The sequence below is a fragment of the Coregonus clupeaformis genome, chromosome 15, assembly GCF_020615455.1.
Source record: "Coregonus clupeaformis isolate EN_2021a chromosome 15, ASM2061545v1, whole genome shotgun sequence".
Classification (NCBI taxonomy): domain Eukaryota; kingdom Metazoa; phylum Chordata; class Actinopteri; order Salmoniformes; family Salmonidae; genus Coregonus; species Coregonus clupeaformis.
Window position 1 is genome coordinate 18,981,526 of NC_059206.1, and position 17,585 is coordinate 18,999,110.

The following is a 17,585-nucleotide window of genomic DNA, read 5'->3' on the forward strand; positions in this document are numbered from 1 at the left end:
GTAAAGGCAGCCTAAGAGAGCGAGATAATGATCATGGTGCAGCAGCATCACACCAACACTAGAGTGTAGTCTTCACACTCTACACCTGCTTCCAGATCTTTCTAAAGGGCATTTAGAAGTCACATACATTTCAACAAAATCACAGTTGACTTAGTGGAGAGTGTACTGTGATTCTGACTGTACCCCTTATCTACAAGTGTAATCACTGTAAAATAATAGCACAGATTACAGATGTCAGCATGTTTGTGGGTTTTTATTTATGTATTACTTTTGCATGGTATATTACATTCACATAATAAAATGAACAAGAGACACCATCAAATCAAACATGTATGCTATTTGACAAAAAAACATTCCCGCAGCGATGACATTGGACATGAAATGATCTAGGTTGATCTATTTGAGATTAAATGAACACACTGTACCTTCCTCCTCGCTAAACATTATGTCAGTGTACATATTGCACATGCTTACTTTCTTTTAAATATAAGTACTGTATATCACTGAGGCACCAGAACATACATATGAAGAATGTACATAAAGAAACATGGACAATAAATAACTCAAGAACAAGTTACAAAAGCAGAATAAAAAAGTACCCGTTTTAAACCTTGGCTTCGGTTATGGCTTAATTAGTCAACAGTGATCCTGTCCATTATTATAGCTTTAATAAATCAAGTGCACATTTTGTCAACTAAATCTCACTTTAACATGCAAAAATAAATGGTATTTGAGTCAAGTGACAGCTCAGCCATATTATGTCTGCTTTGTTTTCTAGCTAACATCCAGTTCAAGTCCATTGTGTTTGTTTTCTCAGCCCTTCTGAGAGCTGAGAAAACAGTCAAGCCCCAGAGATTTCCACAAAGAGGGCAGGGAGGGGCCCTCCATGGCAACGGCAGGTAAGTGTTGGTGTGATCATGGTGTGATGCTGGACCAGGTCAGAGCAGGTGAGTAGTGCAGGTTTGTGTGATGATGGACCATGTTGTTACATTATATTGAGGTCCATGAGTGTCTGATCCAACATTTGACTCATGCCAAAGTTCTCATCATTAGCCTGATAGAGTTTGTCTGTCAATATACAGTACCATGAAACATGTTAAATTCATCACTATGTGTGTAACATAAAAAGGAAGCCTGCAGACCATTTATAACATTTGACCACAATGAAATGACTTAATTAACCAAGAGTTTCACAGACCCAATAATATTGAATGAAGATTGTTATAGCTAAAAAGGTAAAAGGTGGTCCCTGTGTATATCCTTAGTCAACCACAATCAGTAGATATTGTAATAATGCACACTCATATCAAGCCTTATCATACATTGTGGGTCAGTTTCACAGACCCAGATTATGCCCAGAATTACTCCTGTACAATGGACAATCTTTCAGTCATAGACTTACAGTGGGGAAAATAAGTATTTAGTCAGCCACCAATTGTGCAAGTTCTCCCACTTAAAAAGATGAGAGAGGCCTGTAATTTTCATCATAGGTACACGTCAACTATGACAGACAAAACGAGAAAAAAAAATCCTGAAAATCCCATTGTAGGATTTTTAATGAATTTATTTGCAAATGATGGTGGAAAATAAGTATTTGGTCAATAACAAAAGTTTCTCAACACTTTGTTATATACCCTGTGTTGGCAATGACACAGGTCAAACGTTTTCTGTAAGTCTTCACAAGGTTTTCACACACTGTTGCTGGTATTTTGGCCCATTCCTCCATGCAGATCTCCTCTAGAGCAGTGATGTTTTGGGGCTGTCGCTGGGCAACACAGACTTTCAACTCCCTCCAAATATTTTCTATGGGGTTGAGATCTGGAGACTGGCTAGGCCACTCCAGGACCTTGAAATGCTACTTACGAAGCCACTCCTTCGTTGCCCGGGCGGTGTGTTTGGGATCATTGTCATGCTGAAAGACCCAGCCACGTTTCATCTTCAATGCCCTTGCTGATGGAAGGAGGTTTTCACTCAAAATCTCACGATACATGGCCCCATTCATTCTTTCCTTTACACGGATCAGTCGTCCTGGTCCCTTTGCAGAAAAACAGCCCCAAACCATGATGTTTCCACCCCCATGCGTCACAGTAGGTATGGTGTTCTTTGGATGTAACTCAGCATTCTTTGTCCTCCAAACACGACCGAGTTGAGTTTTTACCAAAAAGTTATATTTTGGTTTCATCTGACCATATGACATTCTCCCAATCCTCTTCTGGATCATCCAAATGCACTCTAGCAAACTTCAGACGGGCCTGGACATGTACTGGCTTAAGCAGGGGGACACATCTGGCACTGCAGGATTTGAGTCCCTGGCGGCGTAGTGTGTTACTGATGGTAGGCTTTGTTACTTTGGTCCCAGCTCTCTGCAGGTCATTCACTAGGTCCCCCCGTGTGGTTCTGGGATTTTTGCTCACCGTTCTTGTGATCATTTTGACCCCACGGGGTGAGATCTTGCGTGGAGCCCCAGATCGAGGGAGATTATCAGTGGTCTTGTATGTCTTCCATTTCCTAATAATTGCTCCCACAGTTGATTTCTTCAAACCAAGCTGCTTACCTATTGCAGATTCAGTCTTCCCAGCCTGGTGCAGGTCTACAATGTTGTTTCTGGTGTCCTTTGACAGCTCTTTGGTCTTGGCCATAGTGGAGTTTGGAGTGTGACTGTTTGAGGTTGTGGACAGGTGTCTTTTATACTGATAACAAGTTCAAACAGGTGCCATTAATACAGGTAACGAGTGGAGGACAGAGGAGCCTCTTAAAGAAGAAGTTACAGGTCTGTGAGAGCCAGAAATCTTGCTTGTTTGTAGGTGACCAAATACTTATTTTCCACCATAATTTGCAAATAAATTCATTAAAAATCCTACAATGGATTTTTTTTCTCAATTTGTCTGTCATAGTTGACGTGTACCTATGATGAAAATTACAGGCCTCTCTCATCTTTTTAAGTGGGAGAACTTGCACAATTGGTGGCTGACTAAATAATTTTTTCCCCCACTGTATAGACAGTGATCCAGTTTATGTTATCTAAATCGAATTGCTGTTTATTAAATAACAACTCCAGATGTTGGTTAACTAAACTAAAATAGGCCTACTCTTAAATCCATCTGTAAGTCTGTGAAACCTGCCCTCTTTACCTGCAATGTGAGCATGCATTTCATTATGTGAACATGCATTTAATTTCTCTGATGCTCCGCATTAACTACAGTCCAATTATTTCTTCCTGATAAATATTATCCAGTATTTATTTATTTTGGTCTTTGCCTAACTCTTAGGTTTGTGTCAGAGACACACATTAGCCTATATTTCCATCACAGCATCAGACAAATGTCTATGGCCAATGACATGCCAAGACAATAAAAGCATTTAAATTTTGCACCACAAAGGAAGAGCGCCTTGTTTTTTTAATTTATTGAGCACAGTGCTAAATTCACAACACATCCAGTAATAGTTTAATCCTGATTTAACACCACTCTCAGTTCATTGGAAAGAAGGCGGTTTTTCTCAAGCTGCCGGTACAGAGGGTCTTTGCAGTCAGAAAGCAGGTTAAGAGAAAATAGAAAAGAATAGAGAGAAGAAAGTGTGTTAGGACAGAAAGATAGAGACTTGTGTCATTCTACAGTGAGGGAAAAAAGTATTTGATCCTTTGCTGATTTTGTAGGTTTGCCCACTGACAAAGAAATGATCAGTCTATAATTTTAATGGTAGGTTTATTTAAACAGTGAGAGACAGAATAACAACAAAAAAATCCAGAAAAACGCATGTCAAAAATGTTATAAATTGATTTGCATTTTAATGAGGGAAATAAGTACAGGGATTTTCTATTGGGTTCAGGTTTGGAGACTGGCTAGGCCACTCCAGGACCTTGAGATGCTTCTTACGGAGCCACTCCTTAGTTGCCCTGGCTGTGTGTTTCGGGTCGTTGTCATGCTGGAAGACCCAGCCACGACCCATCTTCAATGCTCTTACTGAGGGAAGGAGGTTGTTGGCCAAGATCTCGCGATACATGGCCCCATCCATCCTCCCCTCAATACGGTGCAGTCGTCCTGTCCCCTTTGCAGAAAAGCATCCCCAAAGAATGATGTTTCCACCTCCATGCTTCACGGTTGCGATGGTGTTCTTTGGGTTGTACTCATCCTTCTTCTTCCTCCAAACACGGCGAGTGGAGTTTAGACCAAAAAGCTCTATTTTTGTCTCATCAGACCACATGACCTTCTCCCATTCCTCCTCTGGATCATCCAGATGGTCATTGGCAAACTTCAGACGGGCCTGGACATGCGCTGGCTTGAGCAGGGGGACCTTGCGTGCGCTGCAGAATTTTAATCCATGACTGCGTAGTGTGTTACTAATGGTTTTCTTTGAGACTGTGGTCCCAGCTCTCTTCAGGTCATTGACCAGGTCCTGCCATGTAGTTCTGGGCTGATCCCTCACCTTCCTCATGATCATTGATGCCCCACGAGGTGAGATCTTGCATGGAGCCCCAGACCGAGGGTGATTGACCGTCATCTTGAACTTCTTCCATTTTCTAATAATTGCGCCAACAGTTGTTGCCTTCTCACCAAGCTGCTTGCCTATTGTCCTGTAGCCCATCCCAGCCTTGTGCAGGTCTACAATTGTATCCCTGATGTCCTTACACAGCTCTCTGGTCTTGGCCATTGTGGAGAGGTTGGAGTCTGTTTGATTGAGTGTGTGGACAGGTGTCTTTTATACAGGTAACGAGTTCAAACAGGTGCAGTTAATACAGGTAATGAGTGGAGAACAGGAGGGCTTCTTAAAGAAAAACTAACAGGTCTGTGAGAGCCGGAATTCTTACTGGTTGGTAGGTGATCAAATACTTATGTCATGCAATAAAATGCAAATTAATTACTTAAAAATCATACAATGTGATTTTCTGGATTTTTGTTTTAGATTCCGTCTCACACAGTTGAAGTGTACCTATGATAAAAATTACAGACCTCTACATGCTTTGTAAGTAGGAAAACCTGCAAAATCGGCAGTGTATCAAATACTTGTTCTCCCCACATATATATATATATATATATATATATATATATATATATATATATATATATATATTGTGATGTCACGAGAGGCTGTGTCCTGGAGGGACGTTACATCCCCTGAGATGGCTGCAAACCCAGACAGCTATGGCTCCATCTGCTGGTATGGTCGGGAACTCCAACCCTCTATGGCCAATCTTCCCACGCAGCTGAAACCAATCAGGAGCTGATGAGCTGAAGGTTTGTTGAAGGGAAGAGACACAGTCTCCAACCTGGGCTCTCTGGAGGACAAGAGTGCTGCACGTCCACTTCCATGAGGAATATAAGGATTTGGAGATACTTACCTTTGGGAAATACTCACCTTTGGATATATGCACCTGTGGAAATACGTGTGGGACATTTGGAAGGACGTTTTGCTGGGTTGGCCACTCGCTGCAACGTGGAAGACAGTAAGACTGGGGAAAAGTTATTTGAGCGAGGGAGAGTTATGATTTTGGATGTGGAAGAGACATCCCTGAACGGTAAACCAGCGCCCGTACCGCGTGCCAGAGGCTCGTAAAGTGGTTATACAGAAGGAGGTAAGGAAGATGCGGGAGTTGGGAGTAATCGAAGAGTCCCACAGTGCCTGGGCAAGTCCCATCGTACTAGTTCCCAAGCGGATGCTTCGGAGGTGGGTCTGGGTGCTGTCCTCACCCAGGCACATGACGGTGAAGAACATCCCATTCTCTACCTAAGCAGAAAGTTACTTCCAAGAGAGAAGAACTATTCAACGGTGGAGAAAGAATGTCTGGCTGTAGTCTGGGCCCTGGAGTCCCTTCGGTTCTATCTCCTGGGCCGACGTTTCATGGTGGTATCTGATCACGCCCCTCTGCAGTGGATGGCCAAGAACAAGGAATCAAACAGTAGAGTAACCAGATGGTTTTTGAGCTTGCAACCGTTTAACTTTTCTGTTGTCCACAGGGCTGGCAAGCACCACGGCAATGCGGACGCCCTCTCCCGGCGTGATGCCTTCTTCGCTGCCTTTACCCCGACGAGGACGTCGGTCCCGAGGAGGGGGATGTGTGATGTCACGAGAGGCTGTGTCCTGGAGGGACGTTACATCCCCCCTGAGATGGCTGCAAACCCAGACAGCTATGGCTCCATCTGCTGGTATGGTCGGGAACTCCAACCCTCTATGGCCAATCTTCCCACGCAGCTGAAACCAATCAGGAGCTGATGAGCTGAAGGTTTGTTGAAGGGAAGAGACACAGTCTCCAACCTGGGCTCTCTGGAGGACAAGAGTGCTGCACGTCCACTTCCATGAGGAATATAAGGATTTGGAGATACTTACCTTTGGGAAATACTCACCTTTGGATATATGCACCTGTGGAAATACGTGTGGGACATTTGGAAGGACGTTTTGCTGGGTTGGCCACTCGCTGCAACGTGGAAGACAGTAAGACTGGGGAAAAGTTATTTGAGCGAGGGAGAGTTATGATTTTGGATGTGGAAGAGACATCCCTGAACTGTTAACCCTTAAGAGCCACCAGAGAACAGTATTGTGTTATACTTTCGTTAGTTTCCCAAGACCGTTAATAAAATCCTTGTTTTGGTTGAACCTGGTCTCCTTGCACTACTTGAGCAATCCCGCTGAAAGCTGTGTAGCCTCTCGTGACATCACAATATACATAAAAACATGGGGGATTGGAAGTGATGCAGACAATTACATTGATGGAAGTTACAATCTATCTGCAATATTAAGCTGATCTACCCCCCACCCCCCCCCACCCCCCCAAAAAAAAAGAAACGGCTCCCTCACCTCAATGTGGAGATGGTGTGACTGTGAAATGACTGAATTATATGTTTACAGAATATCCCCAATGTTACACAAGTCACAATTATATTTTTGGCTTTGAACATTAAGCTAAGTGTGACCTCGGGACTACTGTGTTTTTCCGTTCTGAATTTTCTTGAAGCAGGGAATGCTGAGGATCCTGAAACAGGTCAATTTTCTGTTTCAGATCAATCCATGTAATTGAACTCAACTGGTTAAAGAAGTTGAAAGCATGCCTGAGGTTGTTCGATAGGTTATGGCCGCCGCCCTCTGGACTTCTACAATCCACTGCCTGAGTGGGGTCAAATCCCTGTCCCACTGCACTTCTACACAATATATTTATCTATCACTCTCCCTCTTAATTTCTTGTCTATCCCTGTCAACAAACATTTTGATACTTTTTTTTTAAGAAGAAGCTCTGTGGATGTGCTTTTGTCCAAATGTAAGCACATTTTTAGCTAATACTACTACCATAGTACCATAATGCCAACCAAAGTCTAATCAAAAACAAAAAAACATAGGTTTGTGAAGAGGAGCTTTCGGTTTTATTCAAAGCTGCTCAATAATAAATTAAACACAGAGAAACATTTAAAGACAGGAAATGAAATTAAGAACTACAGAGTAGAAGGGTAAGGATGGCTGACATGGATGGATGGAAAGTTTATTTTACAGAAAGCCAAATGAGTCAGGGTTCTGTACAAAAGATGGTCTATAGGACGGCAGCGGCAGCAGAGGCCCAACGCACGGCGGTGCTGTGGTAAAGAAGAGACGTGGAGACATAGGGGACAGGATGTTGGGCGATACTGCCATATAGTTGTAGTAGAGAGAGGCCTCTCAACCAGCGGGTGGCGTCTGTGATGGTTGTGAGATGATGTAAACAATTTAACTGGAAAAGAATGAGGGGAGAAACATAACGTGTTGGAGGGACAAATAATAGAAAGGCAGGTGACTGATATGACATGCAGGATGGAAACCACAGCATACAGAAGAGAAAGCAGAGCCAGGTACTCAAAAAGGGTTGAGAGGTACACTATTCTGGGGGGTCAATTTAGATGTTTCTAAAAGCTTACAAAAAGGGATTGTGATTGTACAACTTTAATTGTACAATGCGTGTTAGGTTGAGAAAACTATATAGAATCTAACTAAAAAGGCACTAGCAAACTACAAAGGCAAGAGCTATTTGCTGTTGCATGGCAGAAGCGTAAAGTGAGTTGGTATTAGTAGGCACTGAAACTAAAATGTGAGCGGAAAAATCCAAACAGATGAAACAGACAAAACATATGCTACTAGAGGGAGTAGCAGTAAAATGGTGAGTGGGTGGGGCCTATGCACAACACACAAGCAGACACAAGCAGGTGATAGATTACATGGAGGTCATGTCGTTGAGGGCGTGGTCCAGTTCCTCGCTGATGGCCTTGTACTTCAGTTTCTGTGCATACAACTCATCTATTATGGGTGGAGTGGAGGAGGAGGAGAGGAGTGGAAGAGAAGACATCGATGGGGTGATAATGAAGGGTGGGGACAGCAACAGATGATAGACAGAGCAAAGAAAGGAGGTGAAAAGGTAGGAAAAAACAAAGGATTGTCCGAGAACAGAACTGAACGAAATAAAATACAATGTCAAACCAAAAAATAATAGGGTAAAAATAGGATGTGCACAGGCCACTAATGCCCTGTTAGATTGTTTAGACCAAGCAGGAAATTACTAACTGAAACCCTGATGAAGGCACCTTGCTGTCGAAATGTTTGTATCTAATTAAGACATATATTACATCGGAGTGACATAGTGTGTAGCTGCTTTCTTTTCCAGAAGGAAATGACAACATGGTCTCCACCCAAATGATATAGAGCTCCATCGTGAATGCTTTGTCTTTCCACAGCTACAGTAACACAGTCACACCAACAGCAGCATGAGAAATGTCTTTCCCTGGCCTGCACTAGCCTAACAAACACTGACTGTGTGTCAGCCATGGCACTGGCCTAGTCTGCCCAGCACAGAGCTGACTGTGCAGAATGTAGATACAGTATCTGATGACAACACAGAGGAGGTGATGAAAGGTTAGACTTGACAATATTTGCACATTACTCTTTTAAAAATTCTTCAAGCTCTTGTCTTGGTTGTTGATCATTGCTAGACAGCCATTTTCCAGTCTTGCCATAGATTTTCAAGCCGATTTAAGTCAAAACTGTAACTAGGCCACTCAGGAACATTAAATGTCATCTTGGTAAGTAATTCCAGTGTATATTTGGCCTTGTGTTTTAGGTTATTGTCCTGCTGAAAGGTGAATTTGTCTCCCAGTGTCTGTTGGAAAGCAGACTGAACCAGGTTTTCCTCTAGGGTTTTGCCTGTGCTTAGCTCTATTCTGTTTCTTTTTATCCAAAATTGGTAGTTACAGTCTTGTCCCATCGCTGCAACTCCCGTACAGACTCGGGAGAGGCGAAGGTCGAGAGCCATGCGTCCTCCGAAACACAATCCTGCCAAGCCGCATTGCTTCTTGACACACTGCTCGCTTAACCCGGAAGCCAGCTGCACATTTTTACATTTTTATATTTTTGTCATTTAGCAGACACTCTTATCCAGAGCGACTTACAGTTAGTGAGTGCATACATTATTATTATTTATTTTTTCATACTGGCCCCCCGTGGGAATTGAACCCACAACCCTGGCGTTGCAAACGCCATGCTCTACCAACTGAGCTACATCCCTGCCGGCCATTCCCTCCCCTACCCTGGACGACGCTGGGCCAATTGTGCGCCGCCCCATGGGTCTCCCGGTCACGGCCAGCTACGACAGAGCCTAGATTCGAACCAGGATCTCTAGTGGCACAGCTAGCACTGCGATGCAGTGCCTTAGACCAATGTGTCGGAGGAAACACTGTACAACTGACAACCGTGTCAGCGTGCATGTGCCCGGTCCGCCATAGTAGTTGCTAGAGTGCAATGGGATAAGGACATCCTGGCCGGCCAAACCCTCCCCTAACCCGGACGACGCTGGGCCAATTGTGCGTCACCTCATGGGTTCTCCCGGTTGCGGCCGGCTGCGACACAGCCCGGTATCGAACCCGGATCTGTAGTGACGCCGCAAGCACTGCAACGCCTTAGACCGCTGCGCCACTCAGGAGGCCTGATTCTCCACATTTATCCAATGTAAAAAACACTATTTCAAATTTTGCTACATAAGACCGAATCGAGCCGGTCTGTCACATATGTTCTGTTTTACTATACAACACCTCAGATTTTCACATAGAAAATGCTTCACAATATATGAAATAAAAGAAAAGGTCCATACCCTCCAGATCATCAATGGTCTTCTCAAGCTTGGCCACGGACCTCTCAGCGAACTCAGCACGGGTCTCAGCCTGTAGCACAAGAGGCAGACAAGATGTGATGAATGTCTCCCATCCTCATCACACCAAAACATATGTTCCAACATAGATATAGATATATAATACAATGTCTGGTGTCCTCCACCCTTTCTATGGTCTTACTTTATCGAAGATCCAGTGGCTAACATGCTAACGCTAATGTCCCACTTGGTAAAGTGAATAGGAAACAGGGGCTAATATGCTACGCTAAAGGGAACTCACCTCCTTTAGTTTGTCTGTGAGAACCTTGATCTCCTCCTCGTACTTGTCCTCCTTCTGTGAGTACTGTAGTGACATAGTGGAGCGCAGGTCAGAGAGCCATCATCACAACGCTACCGACATTAACTGGTTCAATGGATAACAGGCAGAAATTAGTGGGCCTACTCAATAGAGTTACCTCACTTTATCTCTATGGCTATACTAGCAGGCAATGGGGATATAACCCCTGACTGCAACAACCTGAGAAGACATACACCTGTCTAAACAGACACCTACCTTCTCTGCCTGAGCCTCAAGAGACTTCAGGTTGTTTGTGACTGTCTTCAACTCTTCCTCTAGCTCAGAGCATTTGCTGGTGTTTTAGGTATGGTTGAAGGAACAGAGGGGAAGGAACAAATGCCAGAGGAGGACCGACGGGAGGGAGAAACAGGAGTTATAACAGGGTAATAAGCGTAATAATAAAGAGTAACAGTAGGTTGTCTCCAAAGCAGTAAATTGTGCTGTATTTTGTGGCTGGTTCCAAAGTTCTTACCCTTCTGACAGCTCAGCGCGCTCCTCTGTACGTTCCAGATCACTCTCAATGATGACCAGCTTACGGGCGACCTGTTTTCACCCATAATAGGACAACACATCAGTATACCACATTGGTGCACCAAGCAATCAAAATGTTCTATGTTTAGTTTTATGTACAGGTCTATATGCTGTCAGTTTCCCACACACGCACGCTTTCATGCACACACACACACACACACACACACACACACACACGAGGACCTCAGAAGTAGCCAATATAATAAAGTAGCAGCCTAAGGAATGTAAGGAAACTCACCTCCTCGTATTTCCTGTCAGCCTCCTCAGCGATGTGCTTGGCCTCCTTCAGCTGGATCTCCTGTAGCTCCATCTTCTCTTCATCCTTCGATGCCCTGTTTTCAATTACCTTCATGCCTCTGGATGAAGGAACAGACAGGGGGGAACATATGTCAGGAATAGGAGGACATTGCAAGTTGTCTGAAGAGATTGAACGGGATCTTAAGCACTTACAAATGTGTCACATATTGTACGAATTGGAATTCATAACATACTATATCATAACGAATTGCAGATGTTTTGTTTTTTTTGCAGGATGCAACATATCATATGAAATGGATGTCGTTGTACACAATTGTGCACAATTTTCAAGGACCTGTTTTTGCTCGGGAGCACTCTAAAACTACTGCCGGAAATTATACAAAATCTTTATAACACATCATTAACTGAACAATTTTAAGAGTGGAATGATATTACTGTGGTCATGTGGATTGATGTCTGCATGTCATCTATATGGGTTTGGTGTTGATGACTGTGTTTGAGACTGAGACTGACGGGTCTGATGATGTCTGTGTCTACACTCTTAGAAATAATTGTTCCAAAAGGGTTCTGCGGCTGTCCCCATTGGAGAGACCTTTTTGGTTCCAGGTAAAACCCTTTTTGGTTCCATGTAGAACTATTTTGGGTTCCATGTAGATCCCTCTGTGGAAAGGGTTCTACTTGGAACCCAAAAGGGGTTCTTCAAAGGGTTATCCAATGGGGACAGCCAAATAACCCTTTTTGGTTCTAGATAGCACCTTTTTTTCTAAGAGTGTACTGTATGATACAGAGTCTGAGTCTCTGAGTGCTGCTGCCCACCTCTCGCTCTCATCAGCAGCCTTCTCAGCCTCCTCCAGCTTCGTCAGAGCTGTGGCCAGACGCTCTTGAGCACGATCCAACTCCTCCTCAACCAGCTGGATACGTCTGTTCAGGGAAGCTACATCAGCCTCAGCCTAAGAGAGCACAACATGGAGAAACCACAATGTCAACCTGTTGCACACTCAAACAGTCACACTTTCTTACATAATGCACACCAGATACAGTATCTGGAGAGATGTGTAGTGTAATGGAGGAGGTTGGGGGTCACTTTTGGACACCTCTGTGGGGGGTTTCTTAACACTATAGGGGACTAAGATTTAAATGTGAGGGAAAGGGATAAGGGCCCAGACCATGCTGTAATTCCATCCTAAACTCCAGCATTATATATAACATTATATAAACAAGATTTTATAAACTATACATTTTATATAGGCCTGATTGGTATGTTTGGAAAGGCACTGACCAATATAAACATAATAAGATGCCTACTGTGTAAATAGATGTAGCTACAGGAGGCATAGGATGATAGTGTATGATCGACTAGACTGGAGCATGCTGAAACTGCAGCAGCCTTGGCTAATGTGTTTATTTTGGAGCCTGCCTGGCACGTTTTACCATTAAATCATTTCTCACTTTCCCATTTCTTCATCCTTTTACGCGTATCACATGACAGACAAAACTTATATATTTTTTGCACTGTAAAAACATCCATATTCTGTCTATCGTTCTACCAAGCGTGTTGATCAAATGTGTACTAATACTGTCGTCAGGCATACTGCAGACGAATTGTCTTAAATTATTAGCTAGGGCTTACGGAATCCCTCGCATCCCTCTCCAGACCCAGTTCCTTCTGCAGCCTCTCTGCCGACTCTTCTGCACCGTCTGCCTGCTCTTGTAGTGTTTTTATTTTCCTTTTTACAGCTTCCAGCGACGTTAGCCCGGCCATTTCGCTTGTTTACTGCCTATTTTCTATTGCCTACGCCTTTTTCTAACGGTTCTCGGGCCAGAAACGCGCAACGATGCCGGGATGCGAAAATCTGCTCCCGTCCCTGTGTTTTTTTTCTACAGCTACTGGGGAGGCTGGGACGTGCGCTAAATGACACCGGAAGTAACACATTTCACACATTGCGCAAAATTGTCTCAAAATATCCCGAAATCTTCTGTTAAATAGGTTTTTATTTATTGTATCGTAGTGGGATAATATGACTATGTCATGATGACTTATTGGCCATTAGCCTATAATGCCCCTCCCCCCTTACAGGCTCATGCTAGTGGTGCTGTGATTGCGCATCTTGTTAATTTATTATTGAGGGGGAATTTAACCCATAATAAACGTTTTAAAATAAACATTTAAAATGTCTTTAAAGATATTCATTTTATTTTGAAAGATATCTCATACATGGTGCCAAAAGTAACATGATTATCCCAATTCATAATATTGATAGACCTACAGTGAGGGGAAAAAGTATTTGATCCCCTGCTGATTTTGTACGTTTGCCCACTGACAAAGACATGATCAGTCTATAATTTTAATGGTAGGTTTATTTGAACAGTGAGAGACCAGAACAACGCATGTCAAAAATGTTATAAATTGATTTGCATTTTAATGAGGGAAATAAGTATTTGACCCCTCTGCAAAACATGACTTAGTACTTGGTGGCAAAACCCTTGTTGGCAATCACAGAGGTCAGACGTTTCTTGTAGTTGGCCACCAGGTTTGCACACATCTCAGGAGGGATTTTGTTCCACTCCTCTCTGCAGATCTTCTCCAAGTCATTAAGGTTTCGAGGCTGACGTTTGGCAACTCGAACCTTCAGATCCCTCCACAGATTTCCTATGGGATTAAGGTCTGGAGACTGGCTAGGCCACTCCAGGACTTTAATGTCCTTCTTCTTGAGCCACTCCTTTGTTGCCTTGGCCGTGTGTTTTGGGTCATTGTCATGCTGGAATACCCATCCACGACCCATTTTCAATGCCCTGGCTGAGGGAAGGAGGTTCTCACCCAAGATTTGACGGTACATGGCCCCGTCCATCGTCCCTTTGATGCGGTGAAGTTGTCCTGTCCCCTTAGGAGAAAAACACCCCCAAAGCATAATGTTTCCACCTCCATGTTTGACGGTGGGGATGGTGTTCTTGGGGTCATAGGCAGCATTCCTCCTCCTCCAAACACGACGAGTTAAGTTGATGCCAAAGAGCTCGATTTTGGTCTCATCTGACCACAACACTTTCACCCAGTTCTCCTCGGAATCCTTCAGATGTTCATTGGCAAACTTCAGACGACCCTGTATACGTGCTTTATTGAGCAGGGGGACCTTGCGGGCGCTGCAGGATTTCAGTCCTTCACGGCGTAGTGTGTTACCAATTGTTTTCTTGGTGACTATGGTCCCAGCTGCCTTGAGATCATTGACAAGATCCTCCCGTGTAGTTCTGGGCTGATTCCTCACCGTTCTCATTGAGGGGGGGTCAAATACTTATTTCCCTAATTAAAATGCAAATCAATTTATAACATTTTTGACATGCGTTTTTCAGGATTTTTTAAACGTTATTCTGTCTCTCACTGTTCAAATAAACCTACCATTAAAATTATAGACTGATCATTTCTTTGTCAGTGGGCATTCGTACAAAATCAGCAGGGGATCAAATACTGTTTTCCCCTCACTGTATAGGCAACTTAAAGTATTTATTTATTTGTACAATTTTGTATAAATATTTTTTTACTATAATTACTATCATCATCATTTGGTGTTCTTTCTAAACTGACATAATAAAAATATCTAGATGCATGTTTCCTATAAGAACAAACGTTTATTTATTGGCGTCCCCTACAACATTCTCAATAAAAGGAGAAGTAAACGTTTTCATTTGACGAGTGAATATATAATGTATGGCACCTATAAATCTAAGTTAAAGCTATTTAAAATATTCAAAAACTTCCACCAAACTTTTAACTGAAATTCTAAACAGGCCCCCATTTTAACCCAACAGGTTGCGGGGTGCATATGTTGCACTGCCTAAACCTGTCAGCTGTAACTTGGCCATATAAAGCACACAGCTAAATTTAACCTTCTGCTTGGATCTTCGAGGAGGGTGGCACACAAGGCACATTTGTTAGGCCTACAGTTGGTCTACTCAGTCTTATTTGGTTTCCATGAACACGTGGAATATTGCGCATGGCAGGCCTATGGTTTAGCTTAATGAAGACGCAGATATTAACCATAAACAATTGTGTAGGCTATTCCGAACTGAAATAATAAAATAATCTTAACTTATATGTATATGTATGTTGAGGTTCAATGACAGCAGATTGTTTGTGGCCCCCCTGACGCCCACTAACACTTCGGACAGGTTTATGCCAACGCGCCTCTTCAAACTTACATCTGTGGCTTTCTTCTCAGCGAGTTCAAGTTTCTCCTGGGCATCCTTAAGAGACTCAGAGTACTTGTCCAACTCATCCTCTGTTCCCTTCAGCTTCTTCTGCAGCGCTACCAGGTCATCCTCAAGCTGATAGTTGGTGGATAATATCATCAGTCAATTGGGGTGTGCCATGAGCAGCAAAGAAGCACACACAGGAGCGCGAACGCACAGCCAGAAACAGACAAAAAAGGGAAGAAAACAAAAGCCACGAGTTATGGAAAAAAGGCAAACACTTACAAATGCTTCATGATATCGTCTTAGTCTTTGGACAAGTATTTACATTTCATTTATTCAATCTACTCACAACACTAGAGTGGCATACGTTAATCAATAGACTACGCTATTCATGTTTTATGGTAAAAAAATATATAATCTAAGGCTATATCACGCATAACGCAGTGATATTAATCGACCAAACAATAAACGTTTTCTAAACCTTCCTGGAGTCCAATAATAAAACATTGTCACGCCGCAAAAACAAATATATTCCCAATACGATTAAATACAACAATCAATACTGATCCTCATACTCTTCATCATCTGAGACTTAATTTAATCAATATCGAGAGAGAGAGAACGCTCCAAAGCACTCCGTGCCCAAACATTTGACGCACAGTGCCAATGGCACCCGTGCGCAATAAGACAGAACACGATTTCTCTATGGATGCCGACCTGTTTGCTCTTGTCCTCCGCTGCCTTTTTGTCTCCCTCAGCTCCCTCAGCTCTGTCCAAGGCATTCTCCTTGTCTAGCTTAAGCATCTGCATCTTCTTCTTGATGGCGTCCATGGCTGCTGTGTTGTTGGGGTGGCCTCACCAACTGACAAAAAACAAACTTTGAGTAAAACCCTGAGAAGCTCCGCGCGTCTGAACCACACTGAACTTGAAGCTGTAGTGCAAGCTCGAGCCGACTGTAACTTGTCAAATATGTGCTATAGCAGAGGAGTTACTGGATCCCCATGGATACCAAATGCTTTTTGGGGAAACGACGCCAGCTGCTCTCTTCCGGGGGTCCTGTCTTTTTTATGGCTCTCCTCGGCGATTCGCTGATCCAAGACATTTTACCGTTGATAAGACTATATATGGGTTATGGGCGAGAAGGTGGCACCCCCTCCAAGACGTCTGTTCCTGTTTCAAACACTGTTCTGAGAGGTAGGCTACAGCCAGGGAAGGCAGTTTGGGGAGTTGGGGTCAGTTGAAGCACAAGGAAGTGAAGGTGGACAACAAAAACATGATCTTTGACTGGAATTGCTCATTTAATTCTGGAAGGATTCCTTACATTTGCTCAAGACAGCAGTTCAAATAAGGCTTGAGAGAGTAATATTTATAGGAATAAATCATGGCATAGTAATCGTTTTTATGTTACCATTCCTCCGACCAAATTCATGTTTAAAATAATTGCGTCGCCAAGGCCCACACTTAGTTTAGCCATTCACCACCACTCTTGATTATGAATCGTGTCTCCACTATGAACCATAACACCTGAGAGGTGGGGTCATGTAACTCTGATCTCCAGAGACAAAATAAGCTATTATTAAAGTTAAAGTTATTAATAATGCAGTTATTAAAGCAGTAAAGCAGACAAATATAGTCTGAGTGTTTAAGCCCCTGTGAAAAGAGATTTTCCCTGGGAGGGCTGTCATATTATTTGTACTGAAGTGTTCTGTCAGTGATACAACACAGTAGGGAGGAGCATGTCAACAAATCCCACAAGACATTGTTCACAATCTGAAGAGGGGCATCAGATAGCCTTGTATTCAACAGTGGCATATCATCCAGCTTGTCTCGACTCCTCTGTAGCTCATAAGTGCCTTGGAGTTCTTTCAAATTGGCCGCAGGGAAAGATAAGAGTGCTTTGGCATTTCAGCAATCCCCGTCTTCCTCTGTGACAGTTCACTGGTCTAGGGGAGTCAGTCACAGCTGTCACACTTGAACAGTAGAGGAAGAACCAGATACCTCTCCAAACACACTGTGATTGGCTGCATGGTATTAACTTATACCCTCAACTTTACTTTTACCTAAATCATTTCTAGGATACATTTTTATGGGGAAGATAATGAAGAAATAATGTATAGTACTGACATTTACAGTCCATTTTACTTTACAGTACTCATTCGT

General features: G+C 43.1%; 1 protein-coding gene across 6 annotated transcripts; it reads right to left on the minus strand.

Annotated features, from left to right (window-relative positions):
- Nucleotides 1-234: 234 nt before the first annotated feature.
- On the minus strand, nucleotides 235-16,492 carry LOC121566543 (tropomyosin alpha-1 chain). 6 transcript variants are annotated; one of them, XM_045225032.1, is made up of 10 exons: nucleotides 16,143-16,489; nucleotides 15,432-15,557; nucleotides 12,057-12,190; nucleotides 11,221-11,338; nucleotides 10,924-10,994; nucleotides 10,668-10,743; nucleotides 10,395-10,457; nucleotides 10,097-10,166; nucleotides 8,175-8,253; nucleotides 7,438-7,693 (listed from the first exon to the last, which is right to left on the minus strand). In XM_045225032.1, exons 1-10 carry the CDS (start codon nucleotides 16,254-16,256, stop codon nucleotides 7,690-7,692), a joined length of 855 nt encoding a protein of 284 aa, XP_045080967.1. In that variant the 5' UTR covers nucleotides 16,257-16,489; the 3' UTR covers nucleotides 7,438-7,689. The 6 variants fall into 6 exon arrangements, with proteins under 6 accessions (XP_045080971.1, XP_045080972.1, XP_045080970.1 ...); XM_045225036.1 differs by lacking the exons at nucleotides 7,438-7,693; nucleotides 8,175-8,253 and adding an exon at nucleotides 235-1,068 and having other exon boundaries at nucleotides 16,143-16,492; XM_045225033.1 differs by lacking the exons at nucleotides 7,438-7,693; nucleotides 8,175-8,253 and adding an exon at nucleotides 3,013-3,520 and having other exon boundaries at nucleotides 16,143-16,491.
- Nucleotides 16,493-17,585: the final 1,093 nt, after the last annotated feature.

Bases quoted from the DNA above. Each gene is read 5' to 3' on its own strand.
- LOC121566543 (XM_045225036.1), bottom strand. From the start codon at position 16,256: ATGGACGCCATCAAGAAGAAGATGCAGATGCTTAAGCTAGACAAGGAG. The intron at 10,744-10,923 runs GTAAGAACTTTG...CTAAAACACCAG, and splicing joins CGCGCTGAGCTGTCAGAAGG to CAAATGCTCTGAGCTAGAGG. The intron at 10,167-10,394 runs GTGAGTTCCCTT...CTTGTGCTACAG, and splicing joins TCACAGACAAACTAAAGGAG to GCTGAGACCCGTGCTGAGTT.